Source organism: Hoplias malabaricus, chromosome Y, assembly GCF_029633855.1.
Source record: "Hoplias malabaricus isolate fHopMal1 chromosome Y, fHopMal1.hap1, whole genome shotgun sequence".
Lineage (NCBI taxonomy): Eukaryota > Metazoa > Chordata > Actinopteri > Characiformes > Erythrinidae > Hoplias > Hoplias malabaricus.
In genome coordinates, this window is record NC_089820.1 from 81,558,424 (window position 1) to 81,577,434 (window position 19,011).

General features: G+C 38.5%; 1 protein-coding gene across 1 annotated transcript in view; it reads left to right on the forward strand.

The window, feature by feature from the left end:
* Nucleotides 1-18,179, forward strand: part of LOC136679433 (glypican-5-like) — a 146,151-nt gene extending 127,972 nt beyond the window's left edge. The window contains exons 8-9 of the mRNA XM_066657949.1: nucleotides 7,749-7,881; nucleotides 18,087-18,179. Of these exons, the coding sequence (XP_066514046.1) occupies nucleotides 7,749-7,881; nucleotides 18,087-18,088 (135 nt within the window). The 3' untranslated portion in view covers nucleotides 18,089-18,179. The remainder of the gene's footprint in view (nucleotides 1-7,748; nucleotides 7,882-18,086) is intronic.
* Nucleotides 18,180-19,011: the final 832 nt, after the last annotated feature.

Below are 19,011 nucleotides of genomic sequence, written 5' to 3' on the forward strand. Positions count from 1 at the left end.
CAGGGTTTAAAAACTCCAGCAGCCACTGCTGTGTCTGATCCACTCCTATCCACAAACAAACATAATCTGAAGAAGCACAGTTCAGACACCAGACGTATTTGAGCAATGAGGAGTCTGTGAAAATGGGTCTTTACAGGTGTGGAGGTCTGTGTGAGGGGTCATGTGTCTCTGCACTGAGGCGTGTTTTTTTGGGGGAGTTCTGCTGGTTCAGGGTGGATGGGTAATGGGGGATGTTTTTAATGTCGTGTGAGGAGAGTGGTGCCAAAGCTCTGAACAGTCTGTGCATTGTTTCGTGTGCCAGGGATTACACAGCAGCATGCTGGAACCAGCCCCTGTGTGTGTGTGTGTGTGTGTGTGTGTGTGTGTGTTTAGAGTGAATTTAGAAGTGTGCTGATGGTTGTTTTGTGTCTGTATTCACATTTGTGTATTTGTATTTTCTTAAGTCTGCTAAAAAACATGTGTGTGTTTTGGAGTGTGTGTGTGTGTGTGTGTGTGTGTGAGGCCAGTGAAGAGGAAGCGAGAAAAGCAGATCTGGCATCCAGGCCAAGACTTAACTTACATTCAGCATAGATTCCCATGAGGCACTGCATACTCCGCTCTGTATTCCTGAGGGATATCCAAATCTTCTCTGGAAAACAAAATATGATCGAAGCTTCCTGTGAAACCTTGTCGGTGACGTCATTTCAGAATAAAAGTAACGTGTGGCCACAACATATTATAGTCGGGGCAGGACATTCTTGGACTTGGACTTGGAAAGATCTAAGACATGGATGTTTAATTACATAACCAAGGTCACTTTTCACTTAGAAACAAGTTAAATGGAAACTTGTCCTTTCTAGCATCTGTAAATTTGAAAATTTTTGAAAATACGTTTTTTGAGTTATGAAGTTTTGTTCGGCACTAGGGAGGGTTTCGGCTCCTGTAGAGTTCATTGTATTTTTAGAGCGGCTCAGAGTGCGGTTTCTAAAATGTTTTCCTGTTTTTAACTCATCTTAACATGCTCAATTCACACTCAATCTGCAGATTTTTTATACCAGATCGATCCCCAGAGTCTCCTTGTCGCAACAGTATATACAGTTAAGTGAAGTCTTTCCGAGCTATAAGCATTTGTTTGGAGGGTGTGTACGCTCCCATAGGAATGCATTGAAATGATTTTTATTCTTTTTCAATTTTCTGCTGAACATTTCGCCATAACTTCCTTATACTTTCACCTACACACTTCATTTAAATGGTAGAGAAATTTCCCCTTTCTCACACATGTAAATTTCAGACCATTTGAAACTACTGTTTTGGAGCTATGAATTTTTGTTCAACACTTGGGAGGGTTTCACTCCCATAGAGCTCAATGTATTTTAAGAGCAGGTCGGAACACAGAATTTCAAAAGTTTGCCTGTTTTTAACTCATTACACCATCAATTCTCACTCGAAGTGCAACATTTTTACACCATCTCGATCACCATACTTTCCTTGTTGCTATGGTATGTTTTGTTCATTTTTGGACTGGGAAAGTTTTGGAGCTACGGGTGATTTTTTGGAGGGTCCCCACCCTGGTTGAAATTCATTGAATTATGAATCTGTCAGTTGTGTTCTGTGAGCATGCGTGTGAGAGAGAGGGGGGAGAGGGAGGGGAGAGGTGTGAAGGACACAAAAATACATAGGCAGTCTCTAACACTTTCAAGGTCATTTTTAAGGGGATGTCTTAATTATCAAGGGTTTCCAGGGTTAAGGTGGAATTTTTTAAAAATACCATGTTTAAAACATACTGGCTGTTTTTTCAACATTTTAACCTTTATTTACAGGGGTCATTTTTAAATGTGGACATCTCAATACAATTGTGGGTTTCCTAAGGTGGAATTGTTTGTAAAGGTGGAATTCAAAATGTATTGTTTTCCATTCATGGTCTACGGAGCTCCATAGAGTCCAATGTAAACTGTCTGTGGGAGAATGCTCTCTTAATGTCCCACTACTAACAGCTTAGCAGTCAACTCCTTCACCATAGCGTCGCCTAGGGACCCACGTGTTTACTGTATTGACGGCCTCGCTTTAAGCGGGAAAGACGCGGATCGGGGGACGGGGGTTTCAGCGGCGCAACGTTTCGCCTTTCCTCCTAGAAATGCAGACCTCTAGTTTCTATCTGACATCCTCCAAGAACATTACAGTTACCTGCTGTTGTCACTGATCCAAGTGGACATCTGATAATTTGAATCCTGTTCAGATGCAGATCTCTGCGTTTTAAACACGACTAATATTTTTACTCTAAAATTACAGCTTCAAAATCATTGTGATGCTTCACTGAGCTGTAATAGTGAGAATAGAACCTCTGTTGTTGCTAATCTGTGCTCACAACTGCAGAACCTGCACTATGAAACTTTTAAAAGAGGGTAAGACTCTACAGTCAAGTTTAGTGTCATTAAACTTTTATAAAAATGTATGTTATTTATATATCAGAATAAATACTTATTAAACATTTAAAAATGAATGAGTGAGTAGTTTTCTTTCCTCATTGTAGCTCATTGAAACACTGCTAACAACACTGACTTAGTAAATTAAAAGTAGTTATTGTTGTATGTGTGCCCTCTTCAACATAAAGGTGCATCCATATTTCCAGAGGCGTTTAGATTAGTTAAGAACCTCAAGATCGAGTGAAGGTTTTAAAAACCTTAAACGTTTCTTTACTGTCACACATCTCTTAAACAAACATGGTTCAAAATGGACCCAAAAGTGGTTCTTCTTTGTTGTCTATCACTCATAGAACTGTTTTTAGGAGCTATACTTTTTAGAGTGTAATATTGTAAAATGGAATAAAGCCAATTCCACAGTGTTGACTCATATAACTATGCACTTAATCAGATAATAATTGTAATTAAATTTCAGTAGCGTTTCAGGATGAACCTTTATTTAAAATCCCTGCGGTGTAGAGGCCTCACTACATTTCATTTACTGTCTTTGCTTCCCGTTGTCTGTATTCTCATTAAATCCCGACCGTGTGTCTGACCTCTGTCCTTGACCCGCGTTCAGCCCGCTGTCGGTCGTTTTGTTTTTCCAGCTCATGGATGAGTAATTTAATTATTCGACTCATTTGCCTACTGCGTTATAATGAATAAAGATGTCAGTGATTCAGTGTGAGAGATAGATGTTTGTGCTTCACAACACTCGTAAAAATACAAATACAGGATTTTATGAAGGGTTTAACACACTTAATATAATGTCTATGAGAGGTTTGGCTGTTCCCAAATCACCCCAATATCTGTTCAGTAGCATTTACTCCACGTTTCCTCCCAGATCTCTCACTGTCAACAATGATATGCCTCAGCTCAAACTATATATATATATATATATATATATATATATATATATATATATATATATATATATATATATATATTTTTTTTTAATAATTAATTAGATTAGCCCTCAGGTTCACCATAGGTGCAGATGATGTACCTCAATGGTAAATTATGATGTCACTTCAGAGAATGCAAATTATGAGCCTTGCTAATACTTGAGGATCGGTATCCACTGTTAGACACATCCACTGTTAGTCTTTCCCACCACATTGGCCATTTCTCATTATATTAATGAAACCAACAATTCAGCAGCACCCCGCCACTCCACCTACAGCATCCTCACAATGGCCCCTCCCACTTCAGGAAACTTTTCCAGTTCACCTAGAAGTAGACGTTTATTTAAACTTTAATGAGGTGTGTGTCCTGTCATCTGCCTTTTTCTTGGAATTTTAATTTCAACAAAAAGATATTCGACTTCAACACCAACAGGGTGCCACTTGAAAGAACTGCCTTAAACACATTTTGTTACCAGAAGAGTAACAAAACCCTTGAACAACCATCTTTTTTTAAGTGTGTATACCACAGAAAATAGTGGCGACTGATGAATTGCTGGAGGGTGGCTAAGATGTCAACAGATGGGCTGTTTCCAATAAAGTGTCCAGTGACAGCAACAGAATTATATTTTACAAAATAAAAAAAAAGTGTACTTTTGAAGACCCTATGCATATTGTATTTGGGACTGGTATAAACCATATGCATACTCAGAAATGAAGAATAGACTCTGTTTAGATTGGTGCATAACTCAAAACTGACAAAACAATGATGTAGTTCCAGTTCCAGCTGGTGTTGGTTATTTGATTTGGTCATTGCTTTTTTAACCTTGAAGTGAATACAGTTTTAATAGAAAAAAAGAAGAAAAAGCTAACAGCATACTGCTGTCAGAAAAGAGAGCAACGATGATGAAAATAAAGTTTAAAAACTTTAATGGGTGACCGGGCTGAACTTGTAGCTCTGAGTTATAGTCTACAAGCAGTGAAGTGTAGTGGGTTCCTGACTGAATAATATTTGCTCTCTGAATTTTATGAGTGTTATACCTTGATGCTAGGTCATAAGTGTGTGTCTGTGTGTGGAGAATAGCACAGTGCATAGTTATGTAGGTCTGTCTATGTCTATAAATTGGCACTTAGTTGCCACACACAATTTATCACAACAGATTTACATTCTCATTGACCTGGCTCCTGGAATTTGTGTGTGAGTGTGTGGCTGTGTATATATAAACCCTATGTAAAATTAATATTATTTATTCATTCATCTTGAACATATTCATGAAATCTAAAGTGTAGTTGCTGGATACAGTTTTTTTTCTGTTTTTAAAGTGTACAAAGCAGGTTGCAGAGAGCTGAAAAAAAGGCTGTGTAAAATGGTTCATTTAGACTTTATTTATTCATCAGCCTAAAGGCTTGTGTAAGAGACTGTTCTGGTGTTTTTAATGAAAACTTCTTGTCAAACAACTCAAGACTGATTCCTCAGGCCTCCAACACATTAGTACAACACATTTTTAAAATTAACAGAAAACAATGCAGAGATGAAGTTTGAAAGTGCAAAGGCCAAACTAAAGTGAAAGCATTTTTTTTGAGCTGCTGAGCTTCTTTATTTTGACTACAGGTTGAGGCATCTTATCAGAGGGTTTGAATTGTTTTATTTTGTCTGACTCCATCAGAGTGATCGGTTGTCATGGAAGAACACACACAGTTAAACAGAAAAGGCAGACGTACACATTCCTTGTACTGACACTTGCATCTAGCGCTGTTTACCAACAATGGGACAGATAGACACAATTGTTGACATTTGTTTTAATTAATGTGTAACTGAAGTCAAAATGATGAGTTGTTGGATGTCTGTTCATTTGGGCTTTCATTTGAATGAGCACATTGTGTGTGTGTGTGTGTGTCTGTAGGGAGGATTGTCACGTTCTTTAATCACACACTCTCAGCCTCTGCACCTCTGATTATTTGAACACAGTATACTCTATCCTTGCATTCTAGTCACACATTTTTTTAATGCTTTAGTTGCAGCCATAATCTAAACAAATGTGAAAGATGTATATATTTATCTCATAGTAAACTATCCTCCTGTACTGGAGAGGGCCGCACAGTATTAAAAAGCACATCAGTGGGGCAAAGAATCCTACTTTGTTTCATAATGAGCAGGAACAAGCCGTTGTACTCTGTTAGCCATATTAGCACTTTCATCATATAGTCTAATGGAAAACTTTTCAAGTCAAATGCATTTCATGACTTTATTATGAAAGTTGTTCATGCACAGATCATACTCAAGTATCAGTATTCAAGCTCTTTGTTTCACTCTTGTTTTGGTTTAGCATGTAAGATAATACAAGCCCTAGTCACATATCTTACAGGGTAAATAATCTTATTATGCTGTCCCTGCACTCTGAGAGTGTAACAGATTCTTGGAGGATAAAGTTTAATCGAGAGTGTGTCTTAATTCTTTCTCTGGTTTGGCTTAAAGTTAACTAAGGTTGCTCTGCTTACCTAAAAATTAGCTGATTGTTAATGTTTCCACACTGCAGCAAGACCAAATTGGAATATGAAATTTCTGCCTACACCCTTTATAGTGCACAGTGTATGTCATAGAAAATGGTTCCTGCACTCACAGTGCATTGTATGTTCGATTATAAAACCTTTTTATATTCAGCTATAAGTTTCACATCTCCCTGTCAAATTAGTGCAAGGTGTGAGTGCAGTAGTCTTAGTTTCATAATCTGCAAAGTGTACTATATAGTGGGTATGGAGCTACTTGGAACACAGCCCGAGTCTCTGCACTGCCACAGATGGATAGAACAGAGATCTGTTTACAAATGTGACACAGGTGGATCCGGGCTCCTCACTTATATTTCTGTAATTTTATCATGTACATAACAATGAATGGTGTTGACAGAAACAATTTAACAATGTAGGTTTCCCAGGTTTTATTTGAGTTGTGTGTTTGCAAGTCCTTAAAATGGAGGGTTTTTTACACAGTGATGTCACTGAATATGCAGTTATGATCATAAATGGGGTCTATACACCACCGAAACTCGGGTATCTGTGGCTTAAGCAAAATTTAAGGAGGAGAGTGAAGTGATTATCCTCCCTCGACATTCACAGCTAAAGTGCCCTTGAACAAGATTCCTAAACCCCCAACTGCTCTCAGGGTGCTGTGACTGGCTGCCCACCACTTCAGGTTTGTGGGTTTTTACTGCCCGTAGTGTGTGTGTGTGTGTGTGTGTGTGTGTGCAAAGATGTTATCACACATGAGTTATTTGAGTTCATAAACATAAAATGTCAACTAAATGAGGCAGTGAAACCTTCCATTCTTATTTTTACAAGAATAAAATGTAATTTTTTTTTTGTTGGTCAAGACCTGCTCTGAGCCATTAGAATCTCCAATGAAAAATGAAAATGCATTAATTTAAAGGGATATATTTAAGTCAGGCTCGCGGGGCAGACTGACAGAGGCGGATGCACACGCTAAAACACAGTAAACTTTATTAAACAAAATAACAAAACAAACACAAACAGCTTGAGGGCAAACACTAAGCGGGGAACAGATGAGACCAAATGACAACAGGAAACGAGACAATAGCAAACACAGACTAGACTTGGAAATGAAGTGAAACAAATGACTGACAACCAGGAAGTGACACAAGAGGACCATACCACATACCAAACACAGACAACTGACACCTGGAACAGATAACAAGGGGGACGGGTTACAAATGAGACTGATGAGGGCAAGGGCTGAGACACGAACAATAACAAACAGAGCCATGTGCTACGTGAGCACATGGCAGGGAAAACAGACAACAGGACACGGGGGTGACAATTTAATAGTTTTTAATCCTGAATAGCAAATAGAAAATGTTGTTAAAGCCTGTTCCTGTCGTTCTTAAAAGTTGGCAGATGATCAGTTTAAAACCAGGTATTCTTAACGCAGCTTTTTTACATTTCTGCAAATTCTTTGAAATCTCAAAACCCTGAGAACATAAAATAACCCTTGACTGTTTGAGTGTCACTGAAATGATGCTTCATGTTTTCTATTGTGTTGAATGTTCTCTTGTAATGAACAAGGATACCTGAGGAGCTCTTTTAGTTCATCAAAATGCTTAGGAATAATGATGTCAGAACAGTGATCTAAAAGTCATTGCTGTGTTCTAATATGTTTAACCAGTGCAGTGTCTGAATGTGGCTCGTCATTCGATGCTTAATCCAATTTCTTACGCTTATTTGATCTCTGTCCTTGACCCATGTCCACCTCTCTGTCAGCTGTTGTGTTTGTCTAATTCATGCATTCATAATTTCATTATGCGACTCATTTGCCTGCACTGTGTAATTTGGCTTTAAAAATCTGAAGGTTACTGTGTTGGCTGTAAAGCTGGTATTGCTTTTGTTCATGTCTCAGGAGATCCAGGAGAGTATACCAGGCACTGGACACAGGGACACATGGGACGACGTCGGCAGTGGTGAGGAGAACAGCGGGGAGTGTGATGATGAGGATGGTTGCGAAGGTTCTGGAGAAGTCACACCCAAAATCTGTGAGTGCCCATTTACCCAAGTAATCTAAGCGATTTTCACTTAAAGCTTAAAGCCTGCTTTCTGGTAAGCAAGTAACAAGTAAATATTCAAATAAATGTAACTGATTTTTATATTTAATATTTTATAAATTGCGGTACCAACAGGGCTAGCCAAAGTAGCCATCAGAATAGACACATGAGAAGCATGTGGTACTGTAATTCAGAAAATATGACAGTAGGCCATCCGCAGCCAACTATTTATTTAATTACTTTCACTGAAGCAGTGAGGGAAAATTCTACCACTGCCAGTGGCAAAGGACTCATACCACAGCGGTCCGTGGAACGTTCCGGTAAGAGTTCAATTTTTCCAACTTTTGCCAACCAACACAGCAGTGGAAAAACTAGATATTGACTTAGGGATTCATGAACATTTAATCTCTCATTGTCTCAGTGTCTACTTTCACTCTTTTTATAACCGTTTTCCCCACGTAACTAAGCCATTGTTGCTGTTAAATGATGTTAAATGGTATATTTTTTAAATAAAATTTCTTATGGTTTGGTAAATAAGGCACACACAGCACAAAATGTATTTTGAAGCACACAAAACCCAAAAACAAACAGGGAATGAATACCATTGCCGTCCAATTAAAAACATGTATCTCCATTTTTGTGGTTTTTATTTTACTACTTTATTTGAACACAGCAGTTGTCCTTCACATCGCTCCAAAATGACTCTGAATCAAATATTTTTATATTGACTACCGTTGAATGTTAAAAAGGTTGTTTCAGTCTCCTGCAGAGTTACTATTTTGGGAGATACAGAAATATGTCACTACATACTGGTAGCTGAAATCAAAAACAAATTGAAGGAAAACATGGCAGTGTTGCTGCCAGATAGCTTCAGGGTCCTGGGGTGCTACATTCAATCCCTGCCTTGAGTAACTGTTTATTTATTTATTTATTGCAAGTACTCAGTAAAATAATTTCTAAAGTGTCCCCATTATTAGAGCTAAGTAAATTAGTAAAATGCTCAGAAAAGCATTTTACCTGAATGGGTAATAGGTAGCATGCGGTGAGCTAAAACTGGATATGGCTCTACAGACGTTCAACCTGATGCCATTGTGCCCTTGAGCAAACAGGATCAAACAGGTGTATGTAAAGTAATCTTAGTGCTCTTCACTAAAGGCAGTCCATTAGACAACGTTTTGTATGTGGAGTGTTGTGACATGACTATGTCCATTAACCCTGGGGTACAATTTTCTTGCTCTTGAGGTCTAAGCTGAAAGAAACTTATACAGTTTGAAGAACTTCCACATAAATGAAGATTCCAGGTCTGGACAAAATGTTGTTAAAAGTGGTGTTAGAAGTTATATTTCTACACTGTTTCTTCTCTTTAAATGACACCTATAAATGTGCTAAAAGGTGTTTCTTCATGAGGAGCTGCTAAACATGTGCAAATGAGTTCCACAGTCTCATGCAAATGTTTATAAATGAAAAATGCTTTTTTTCTTCAGTCACTAAAGCTGAGGGAGCCTGGAATCCAGCTGTAGAGGCTTATGGATAAAGTCTTCAGAGTCTTCACAGTGAATCATAAGCTCAGTAATTCAGTTTTGTATAAAATATGAGATATTTTACACACTAGGAAACCCACAGTAGAAACAGTGGGATATTTCTTTACAGTATCGAACCTCTAATTAGTGCTGTTTGGCTAAACAGCATATGTAATGAAACATTCCTAATTCCCAATCACTTATAGCTCAATATAGTTGCTCCGTTTTACACATGTATTTGTATTTTAGTTGTGAATCTGTTATAGGAAAAAAAAACACACATAAACAAACAAAACTAAAGGAACTATTGATTTGTAAAGGTTAAGGAACATCCTTGAACTCTATAATAATTCTCCATTACATGGATTTGTCTCAGGATTGTGAGAGTGAGCACAAAGGACGTTAACCTGGCGGTTCCCGAGGATATGAAGTGACTTCGCTGGCCATTATAACCCTCTGCAATGCAGGTCCTCGGGCTAATTCCTTCTCCAATCCTCCTTCACTCACTGACCTCATTCCCGCTAACTCCCTGACCCTTCTGACCCTCATTTTGTTTCATACAGCAAACAGTAAAGTTTGCCACATGCTCAATAATTTAGCTGCAGCGATTTGCAGCAGCACTGAGTAACTCAATCCACACCTGTCCCCAGCAGGGTGCCCTTTGGTGGCCATGTTGTCCACTGAGAGGGTTCGTTTGTTCATAATCAGCGATTACTGAGAGAGGTGGGGGTGGGGTGTGGGACCTGCAGTCTATATATCATACTCTATATTCTTCCAACGGGGGAGCGTTCCGAGGCTGAAGAAGAGATGTTCAGAAGATGACGTTCTTTCGTCATTGAAAGCATCGTCCAAGGCCACTATCTCACGTCTAGAACCTCAGCAACATTAAGGCTAGTTTACGATGCTAATTCTCCTCAGTTTGGATTCTGTAGGATATCAACAGACTGACTTTACATACAGTATTATGAAGTTTGTAAACCCATCCAACAAACCATTATATAATGAAGGGTATTAATAGGGAGTTTGCCCATACAGTATTTTTGGGATGAGATGACAAAATGCTTGTGATCCAGAACTAATTATCCAGCCTCAGTACATGACCTCAATTTTCCTCTCATGGCTTTGCCACTAAATCCTCACAGCTATGATTCAGCATCTACTGTAAGATATTCCCAGAAGACTAGAGACTGTTATAACAGCACAAGAGGCTCAAACTCTTCGGTTGTTTTCAGAACAAATCTAACATAATAAATTAATACAAAGGCATACACCGGCACGCAGATGAGTGACTAAACAAAGGTATAATTGATATTTTATGAACAATGATATGTCAACCCAACTTTGAAAATGCTTGATGCATTGGTTTTGTGTGTAAACAGCTTCTTACAATTTGGATTTCGCTGTAATTTAAAGTGGATACATCAGTCCTATCTCAAAATTCAAATCAAAATGAATCAAGTGAACAGCTGACCATGATTCAACCGAATCAATTCATAAAGAATCAAATCATTTTGAGGTCACCAAGCTGTAGATCCACAGAAGTTAATTGAGCAAGACAAATGAAGGCATGTATTTACAGTTTTCCCTGTTCACTTCTCTTTGTCCACTTTTTCTTCTCCATATTGAAGAGGCTATTTTAATATTTGGAAGTATCAGCCTTTCTTTGTTGATTTGTTAAATAACATTTGATGAGCCCAAGCTGACAAGGTAACTGCTTGCTTAGTGGTGTCATTCGTGCCATGGAAATGGTTTTACAAGCTCTGAAATTGAAAAACACACACAACAAATACATGAATATTGTTGGCTGCATTTAGGAGGCCACCTACTGAATAGAACTTAAGTGTTTAGACATATTACCTATTATGGAAATAATCAGTTAGATTTATATGACAGTAAAGGACTGGAGTGTGGGCCCTTGGAGTTGAAGGGAATAAACCCTTATTGACAACTTCTGGAGAGAAGGAGAGAGATGATGACAACTGTGGGTAGAGAGAGAGAGAGGGTGAGAGAGAGCCTGGATTTTCTTGTAGGCAATGTTTGCATAGACGACAATGGAGAGGCATTAATTACAGTGTGGCTCAGGCAGGCTGAGGCAGTGCAGGATGAGTAACGTTCCCTACAGCCAAACAGCAGCCTTGCAATCCCTGCCAACTTATTAACATGCTGAAAAGACAACGAATAAAGGATACACACATGAGAGAGAGAGATGGGGTGGGGGGTTGAATGGAGAGCAGGGGCCATTTAGAAGAGTGAGGGATAAGAAAAGGACAACTGGACAAGGCTGTTTTTTTTTTTTTTGGATGGACAATAGGGCTGTAGCATCTGTTGATTTTTTTTTTCTTATTCTTATTCTTTTTTTCTTCAAGGCCATGCCAATTTCTTCTCTCTCTCTCTCTCTCTCTCTCTCTCTCTCTCATAGTGGTGCAATAGAGCTTAGAGCAAATCACTGAACTTTTGACAAGAAGAAATACAGAATGTTCTAGGAAAAGCTGGGCTATTTCTGCTGGAAGAAAAATAAATAATGAAGGGAAGAACGGAAAAGAAAGAGGATCTGAGTGTTTGGATGGTAGACGTTCAGTGTTTTAACACCTGGTTCCTTCTTCACTCAGAAGACAGGTGCACTTGCAGTGCTTTAAAAACAATCAAAACTTAGGGTAGTTATTTTCTTTTTAAACACTCCACTGCCTGCAAATAATCCTACTGGGAAGCTTGCCTCTGGTCAGTACTCTGTGATATAAATATTTCAGTTATTTATATGTTTGGAGAACATAATACACAGAAACCCCAACAACAATAGGATTCAAATCCAGTTTGTCCATTCTTAAGCTTCCATTCTATTTCAAAAGAGTTGCGTTTAGTCAGAAAAGTATCATCCCTATACGCCATCACCACCTGCTATAGGTAGATCTAGCCCTCTCATCCCTACCCCTTCTACATCCGCTCATAATCAATGATTGTCAGTGCTTTCAGATTTCCCAAGAAAAATCCCAGAGGGACATTTATGTGTTCATCCAAAGTTCAGTCTGAGAAGTTGGTTGTATATTCTACTTTGACTATCTGGGTTACCTTTATTCAAAAGCCCACTTTTTCTTAATAAAGAAGTCACTGTCCAACAACTGGTAATTATTTTTTTTCATTCAGAAAATGTTTATATTGAAAACTGCAGAAAAAAAGTATAAATATGAGGTGACTGATCTATGGTATATCATTTCATAAAAGCCAAATCCTCCCATAACAAACAATGATTACTGAAATGCAGCCACTACAGAGTGATACACACAAATGCTTCTGGGTGAATTGCATACAGAGTGCATGTATCTGTGTGAATCAGCAGCGTGGACACCCAGATAGTTTCAGTTTAATTTCTTTCTCTTGTTGGTATTAAAAAGTGCATTAATAGTGATTTAATTAGGAACGGTGTTTGACTGGTGGATCTGCCCTCAAAGGGGTCATGACCCCCAGGTTAAGTGACCCTGACCTTAATAATGCTACACTCTTTGAATAGTGTTGCGCTCTAGACTCCAGAGCTGTCAGTTCATGGTTTTGAGAATGCCAGAAGCCCCCTATTTTTGAAAAATCGGCACTTGGGTCCACCCTTCCTTGACAACTCCACATTCTATCAGACCCATAGTGTTGAGTTGTATTTTAACAGTGGAAGGTTGGACAAACATCTGTGGATTATGTTCAGATCTGGTTTCCTCATGTCTCTCAGAAATAAAAGCTGAAAGTATAATTTACTTAATGAAAGGTGGTGTCTACTTTAGAAATGCATATGCAGAGTTATGAAAGCAGCATAGGGTGGAAAGGTTTTGGCTTTGTGGCATACTCCTTCCCTTTGTTTATGTTTATGGGATTTTTAAAATGGTTTGAGTGTTGTTTGAAAAGTGACAGAGGCTAAGCAGCCGTCATTACCTTGACTTTGTCTGTCAGTGTGTTCTTCATACAGCCTCAAGGGGTGGCATTTATTGAGGTTGTGTGATATTATTTTGTAAGATTTCTCTCACCATCATTGCAGAGAATATTCAGTTCTGAAAGCACAGCTGTTATGATAGGTGCTCTGGGTCTAGTGTATGTTATGAGAATGCATTTGGTGGAATCTCTTCTTGGACTTGTCCAAGGACAGATGTCTTTACTGGCTAGAGGGACCACTGGAGCGATTCTATTAAAGAAACTGCTGACGCTAGGGTTGACTCTGCTTTAGCCATGACTTGCGTTTCCATGAACCCTATTTTTTGTCCATTCTGAACTAGTTTCTTTTTATTTTATTTTATTTTAACTTATATTTTTTTCTTCTTCTTTAGCTCTGTAGTCCAGTCCAGATATCCAACTGTATTTTTGACATTTATTGACTGATAAAACAACATCTCACAAATTGGACAGCATCTACAGCACCTACAGCAACCACTGAGGCAAAATTCCTTCTGAAATGCAGCATATTAATAGGGACCTAGTCTGCTCTTTGCTGCAGCAGCACCCTATACCTTCCTGGGAAGGCATTACAGAAGTCGTTGGAACATTGCAGTATGGATTTTGATTGTGTTCAGCCAATAAGCAATAATGAGGTCAGGCACTGATGGGGAATGATTAGTTCTAGATCTCAAAGGCCACTCCAGCTCCTCCCTGAGCTATTAGATGGAGTCAATTCAAAGAACGCTGTTCCAATTCTTCACCACCCAGTGCTGAGGGGTGGGGATGGGTTCCACCCCTCTACCCAACACTTGGTATTGAGCATAGCGAACCTAGTACGAACTAGGCGTACTCCATAGCATCCCATTTTATTCCATGATTTTCTAAAGTGAACATTTGCTATTGTTCTTTTATAACTAATATTATTTATGCTTTTGATTGTAATTGTGATTATATAACCATTCCCAGGCTGTAAAAATGTTACAGTTGTATCAATTTAAAAACTATCCAGCTGTGGGGGTTTGATTGTACAGATATGCCAAGATGATAAAATTTGCTTGAGCTCTTTGAATGATCAAAGTTAACTCTAAAATAAGATTCTCTAAACATTAAGAGGGTGTTATAGCTTCAAGACCATGTTTTAGCACCTTTATTTAATTATAGTGTAAATCTCATAAAATAGAATCTTCAGACTGTAGTGGCAGTAGTGTTGAAGCCTATAGACCTATATTGTGTTTACACTTTTGGAGTAGAACACTAATCGCTTACCGTACAACTACCCTGGACTACTCTATGGTCAATATGTGGGGAACATTGAGTATTATCTCCCATTGCCTTCCTTGTGATTAGTGATACTTTCCTAGAACACCCAGTCATTGCCGCATATTGTGTGGATGTCCACTCTTTTGACATCAATATTCTGGTGATATAGCATCAATAAGAAGACAGGCCCCTTTGGTGCTTTTTAATAGTGTTCACCTCCTGGCCTTTGTCGCTTCTCTCCCATGTTCATACCTCACATCCTTCCTTCATCACCTGCTCACATGTCCATGTCTGTGTGTGATTTGCGATTCGATCTAAGGCTTTACATTTTATTTTATTGGGGTCAGCATTCTGTGCCCGCGGCATCACTTTGATTCTCATTTGCCCTCGGAGATCATGCACCGGTAGTGTAGTTGTCATGGAGATGAGGCTTGGCCAGTTGACTGAGCCGTATTTTGACAGTGCCGCAGAACCTGACCTCACAGGCGTGGCGTGATTTAAAGTGGTGAGCTTTGACCTTAAGAGCGATTAATCTATTTACAGATGTATTCTGAGCAGTGTGTTGGAACAGAAGCTAAGAGGCTAAGGGAGATTTGGATCGTTAGACCATATGCCCAATGCTGCGCAGGGTCAGTAGGTCACTACAGATGTATTTCAACACTGATTTTGGTTATGTTTCTTTTCCTGAGGGAAATGGGATAAATTTGAACACATGCTAAAATGGCTCTATGGATAGTTATGTTAGCCATTAGCGCATTCATCTGTTTAGCCTTTGACCTCCTGCATCCGGTTTCAACTTTGAATAACATAATATAATTTCAGACCTTGACTGACAGGTAAAATAACATCAATGTGTTGCTAGCATGCTAAAATTACCTCATATAGTGACATTATAATGCAAATACTTAATATTAGCATCATAGCAGTGTGTTGCTAGCATGCTAATGCTTTGTTTTAGCTTTTCTTCATAATTGTACTATTTTGTTGTAATTGTAGATTCGTAAATAGAATCAATTTTATACATCCAATTTTAAATCCATATTTCTTTTCTATTTAAATAAGTGATGTTTTGAAAACATTCAGATATTCAGATATATGTATGGAAAATAATGTACCTTCTAGGTACATGACTGGACTTTAAAACCATATGCCACAGCACTCTGCTAGTGTGTCTGATTTTATTTTAATTCTTTCAGAATACCTCAAGTCATCGATTTTCCATGCTTGATGCTGGATTCCAATGTTTGAACAATGTTATTGAAGATCCATCATCAAATATATGAGAGAACAATCATATCTGTTGTCAAAACCCTAACCCTTCATTCAAAAGGAGATTAACTCTGTAAAGAATTAATTATTTGTCAGTGAACCCGATTCTGTAAGGTGATATATAGAACCTGACACTGTGAAAAGTTAGTCAACATCTCAGGTTGGGTATTGGTCTGAATAAAAACTCACCTGAAGGAATTATTTATCAATACTGGAGTAGCGTTTTCTACAGCTTTCAACTCTGATTAGGTTTTATGGTCGCTGATACTTGTATTAAGCCCTCCTACTGTCCTCATGTCATACAGAGTTATGTCCTGTAGATGTGGATTTTTTTTATTATTTATCGAGTCTCATAAATTGATAGTGATTCATTCCTTCAGCTTTGGCAGGTTTGTGAGTTAGAGCCAGTTTCAGTTAAATAAATGTCTATCATATGATATGACAAATCGGTAAACGAATAAAGATGGACTGGACTTCTGGAGCTTAGCCTGATGTCAGTATGATCCAGTCATAAACTTACAGCCATTTTAGCCTCATCATATTTTGAAATGCCTAAGCTAAAGTGATAGGTGATCACATCTACTGTGCTTCTCCAGCTGGAACCTTTAGAAATTATGTTTTAGTTTAAATATTTGGCCAAACATCTGTGTTTTCTTCTGATTTGATCATCTTTGCTGCAATAACAGTTTTTTCTCTTCTTGGAAGATCAGAACTGTATGGAAAGGCTTATTCAGATTTTTACGGATGAAAAAAAAAAAAAATCAATGCACAGGCATATATTTGTTGTCTTTCAGACCAAGTCTAAAACTGATAATAATGTGCAAATATTTGTCATTGTACAATGTACAATGAAATGATGGACTGCCACGCTGTGTACATTTATCTATTAGTACTTGTTCTTTTTTCCATATTTTATGGATGCCTTAAAATTAGGCTGACCAATCAGTCAAATGAGTATCAAGACGGTGGCAAAACACCTCATTTTTTCAGTAGCAGAACACAAAAGCTTTTAGAACAAGCAGCATGCTGACTTTACAAATGTGGAGGTTAAAGGAGAGCCTCAAATTTCCCCACTGGCCTAATACCAGAGACACCTACGGAACTTGGTGTGAAAGTTCACTATGTTAAAAATCACATCCATTTTTGTGAAAAAAATCTCACTCTGTGTGATGTGGTGTGAAGGCTTTTAGAACATATCTGTGAGGATTTGATGGCTTTCAGCTACAAGAGCATTACTGGGGTCAAGTAAAGATGTTGGACGATTAGCTCAGGTTCACAAACTTCGCTCCCATTCATCCCAAACGGTATTGAATGGAGCTCTATAACTCCAGAGGACACCGTTCCGGTCTTTTATTGAATCCTCAATGCTGACTGGCTTTATATCCCTCTTGCCAAGACTTGGCAAGCTCTAGACAAAGTCTTCTGAGAAAGCATTAAGATATTCCACATTGAGCTAAAGGACCATTTATATTTGTGTTTGTTGAATTTATGTCAGAGTTTGGTGCTTAATAACAGGCTTGAGCATGTTTGATCATAGAAAAAGATACAGTGACTGACAGTGTGAGTATGCATTGATCTCTGGAGCTGTCAGGCATCTGGGGAGTGGCATAGTCCTTAGGGATCTGACTGCACCCTAATAAAAACAAATGAAAAATGCAATTTCCACCTGTTTCAGAGAAGGGCCATCATTTGAAATATGACTTCTATTTTTATTATTATTATTATGAATAACAAAAAAGCTAACTAGTAACTAGCTCTGTAATATCAGGACACTTACTCCAACATTATTATTATTTTAGTTATGTTAGTTAAACTTGTGAAATGTTCTTGATTTAAAAGGTGGGATTGTGACCACGGAAACTTAGGAAAGAGGTACCAATGGAGATATTTGGAGCTATAAATCTACTTTCAAAATAGATTTATTTCTCTAAGAGCTTGTTCTTTTGTATGAACATTTATTTATTTATTTATTTATTTAATAAAATGTACTGAAGTTCCGATTTCTGATGTAGTGTACCTAATACATTCATGTTACCCTAACGTTGGTGGAGCAATTGTTGAGACAGGTCATACTTTGGCATTGTGTGGGTTGTACTTGTGCCCAAAGGTTTATTTCTCAAATATGCTACAGTATTTCAAAGCCTGGACTTCTCCCAAACACATAAGAACGGGACCCATTACAAAGTTCAAAAGCAGTTGCTAAAGCCACTTTTCTCTGTATTTCCCATTGCTCTGCAGGATTCCACTGCCATGACCTCCTAGTAACGGAGAAGTAAACACATTTAAAACACCATCCTTTTCCTAGCCTATGCCCACCAGCCTTTATTTCCGTCCTTCCCTCGTTGAGCCGAATGAAGGTCAGCAGGCATTTCGGACAGATCATTATGATTCTTCAATCACTATGCTGCCTGTTGTTTATGGCACTGCTTAATGGGCTAGCATGGCAGGAGACAAATGGTGGGATGGTGAGCTGTTTTTCCCTTCCTTTTCTCTAACTTTCTTAAAGAAAAATGGCCAGTTCTTCCCTTATCCCTCAGACCAATACCTCCCTCCTTTTTGCAACCCAACCAGGTCTCCAGAACTGTGCTGCAATCACCTCAAGCCAATGGTACAGATGCAGCACACCAGAGGGTTCCAGAATCCTTCGGGTCACTTGGCAACAAGCGCTAACGTGGCAACAGCAGAGCAGTAAAAGCATCGTGGTCTTGCTTGCTTTGGTCAAGTTATTGGAGGAACATGCAGGGAGAGTTAGAGAGAGCTGGCATGAGGAGGACAATGTGTGGACCAGCAGGTTGGAGAAGGGTAGAGGGTTATAGGGATTCTTGGGATTAGAACTAAGTTCTAATCAGATATTAGCTGATAGATACATGTTAAATCTCAGGTGTTAATTCAGGTATCGTCTTGATTCTTTGAATTAGAGACATATCCCAAGCCTCTTGAGTGTGATTCTGATTTTTTAGTCCGTGAGGAGCAGGTCTGAGCTGAGTCTCTTCTCTGTGCATGAGCCCGAGTTGCCATCGTCTATGTCTAAGATTGGCTGCAGGAAATGCAGTTTTCTCTGGTTGTTTACATTCAGAAGCACCACATCTTTTAAAGAGGAACGGTGTGTTTGGGGGAAAAAAAGACTGTTGTCTGTACATGGCTAAATCTGAATGTGTATGTT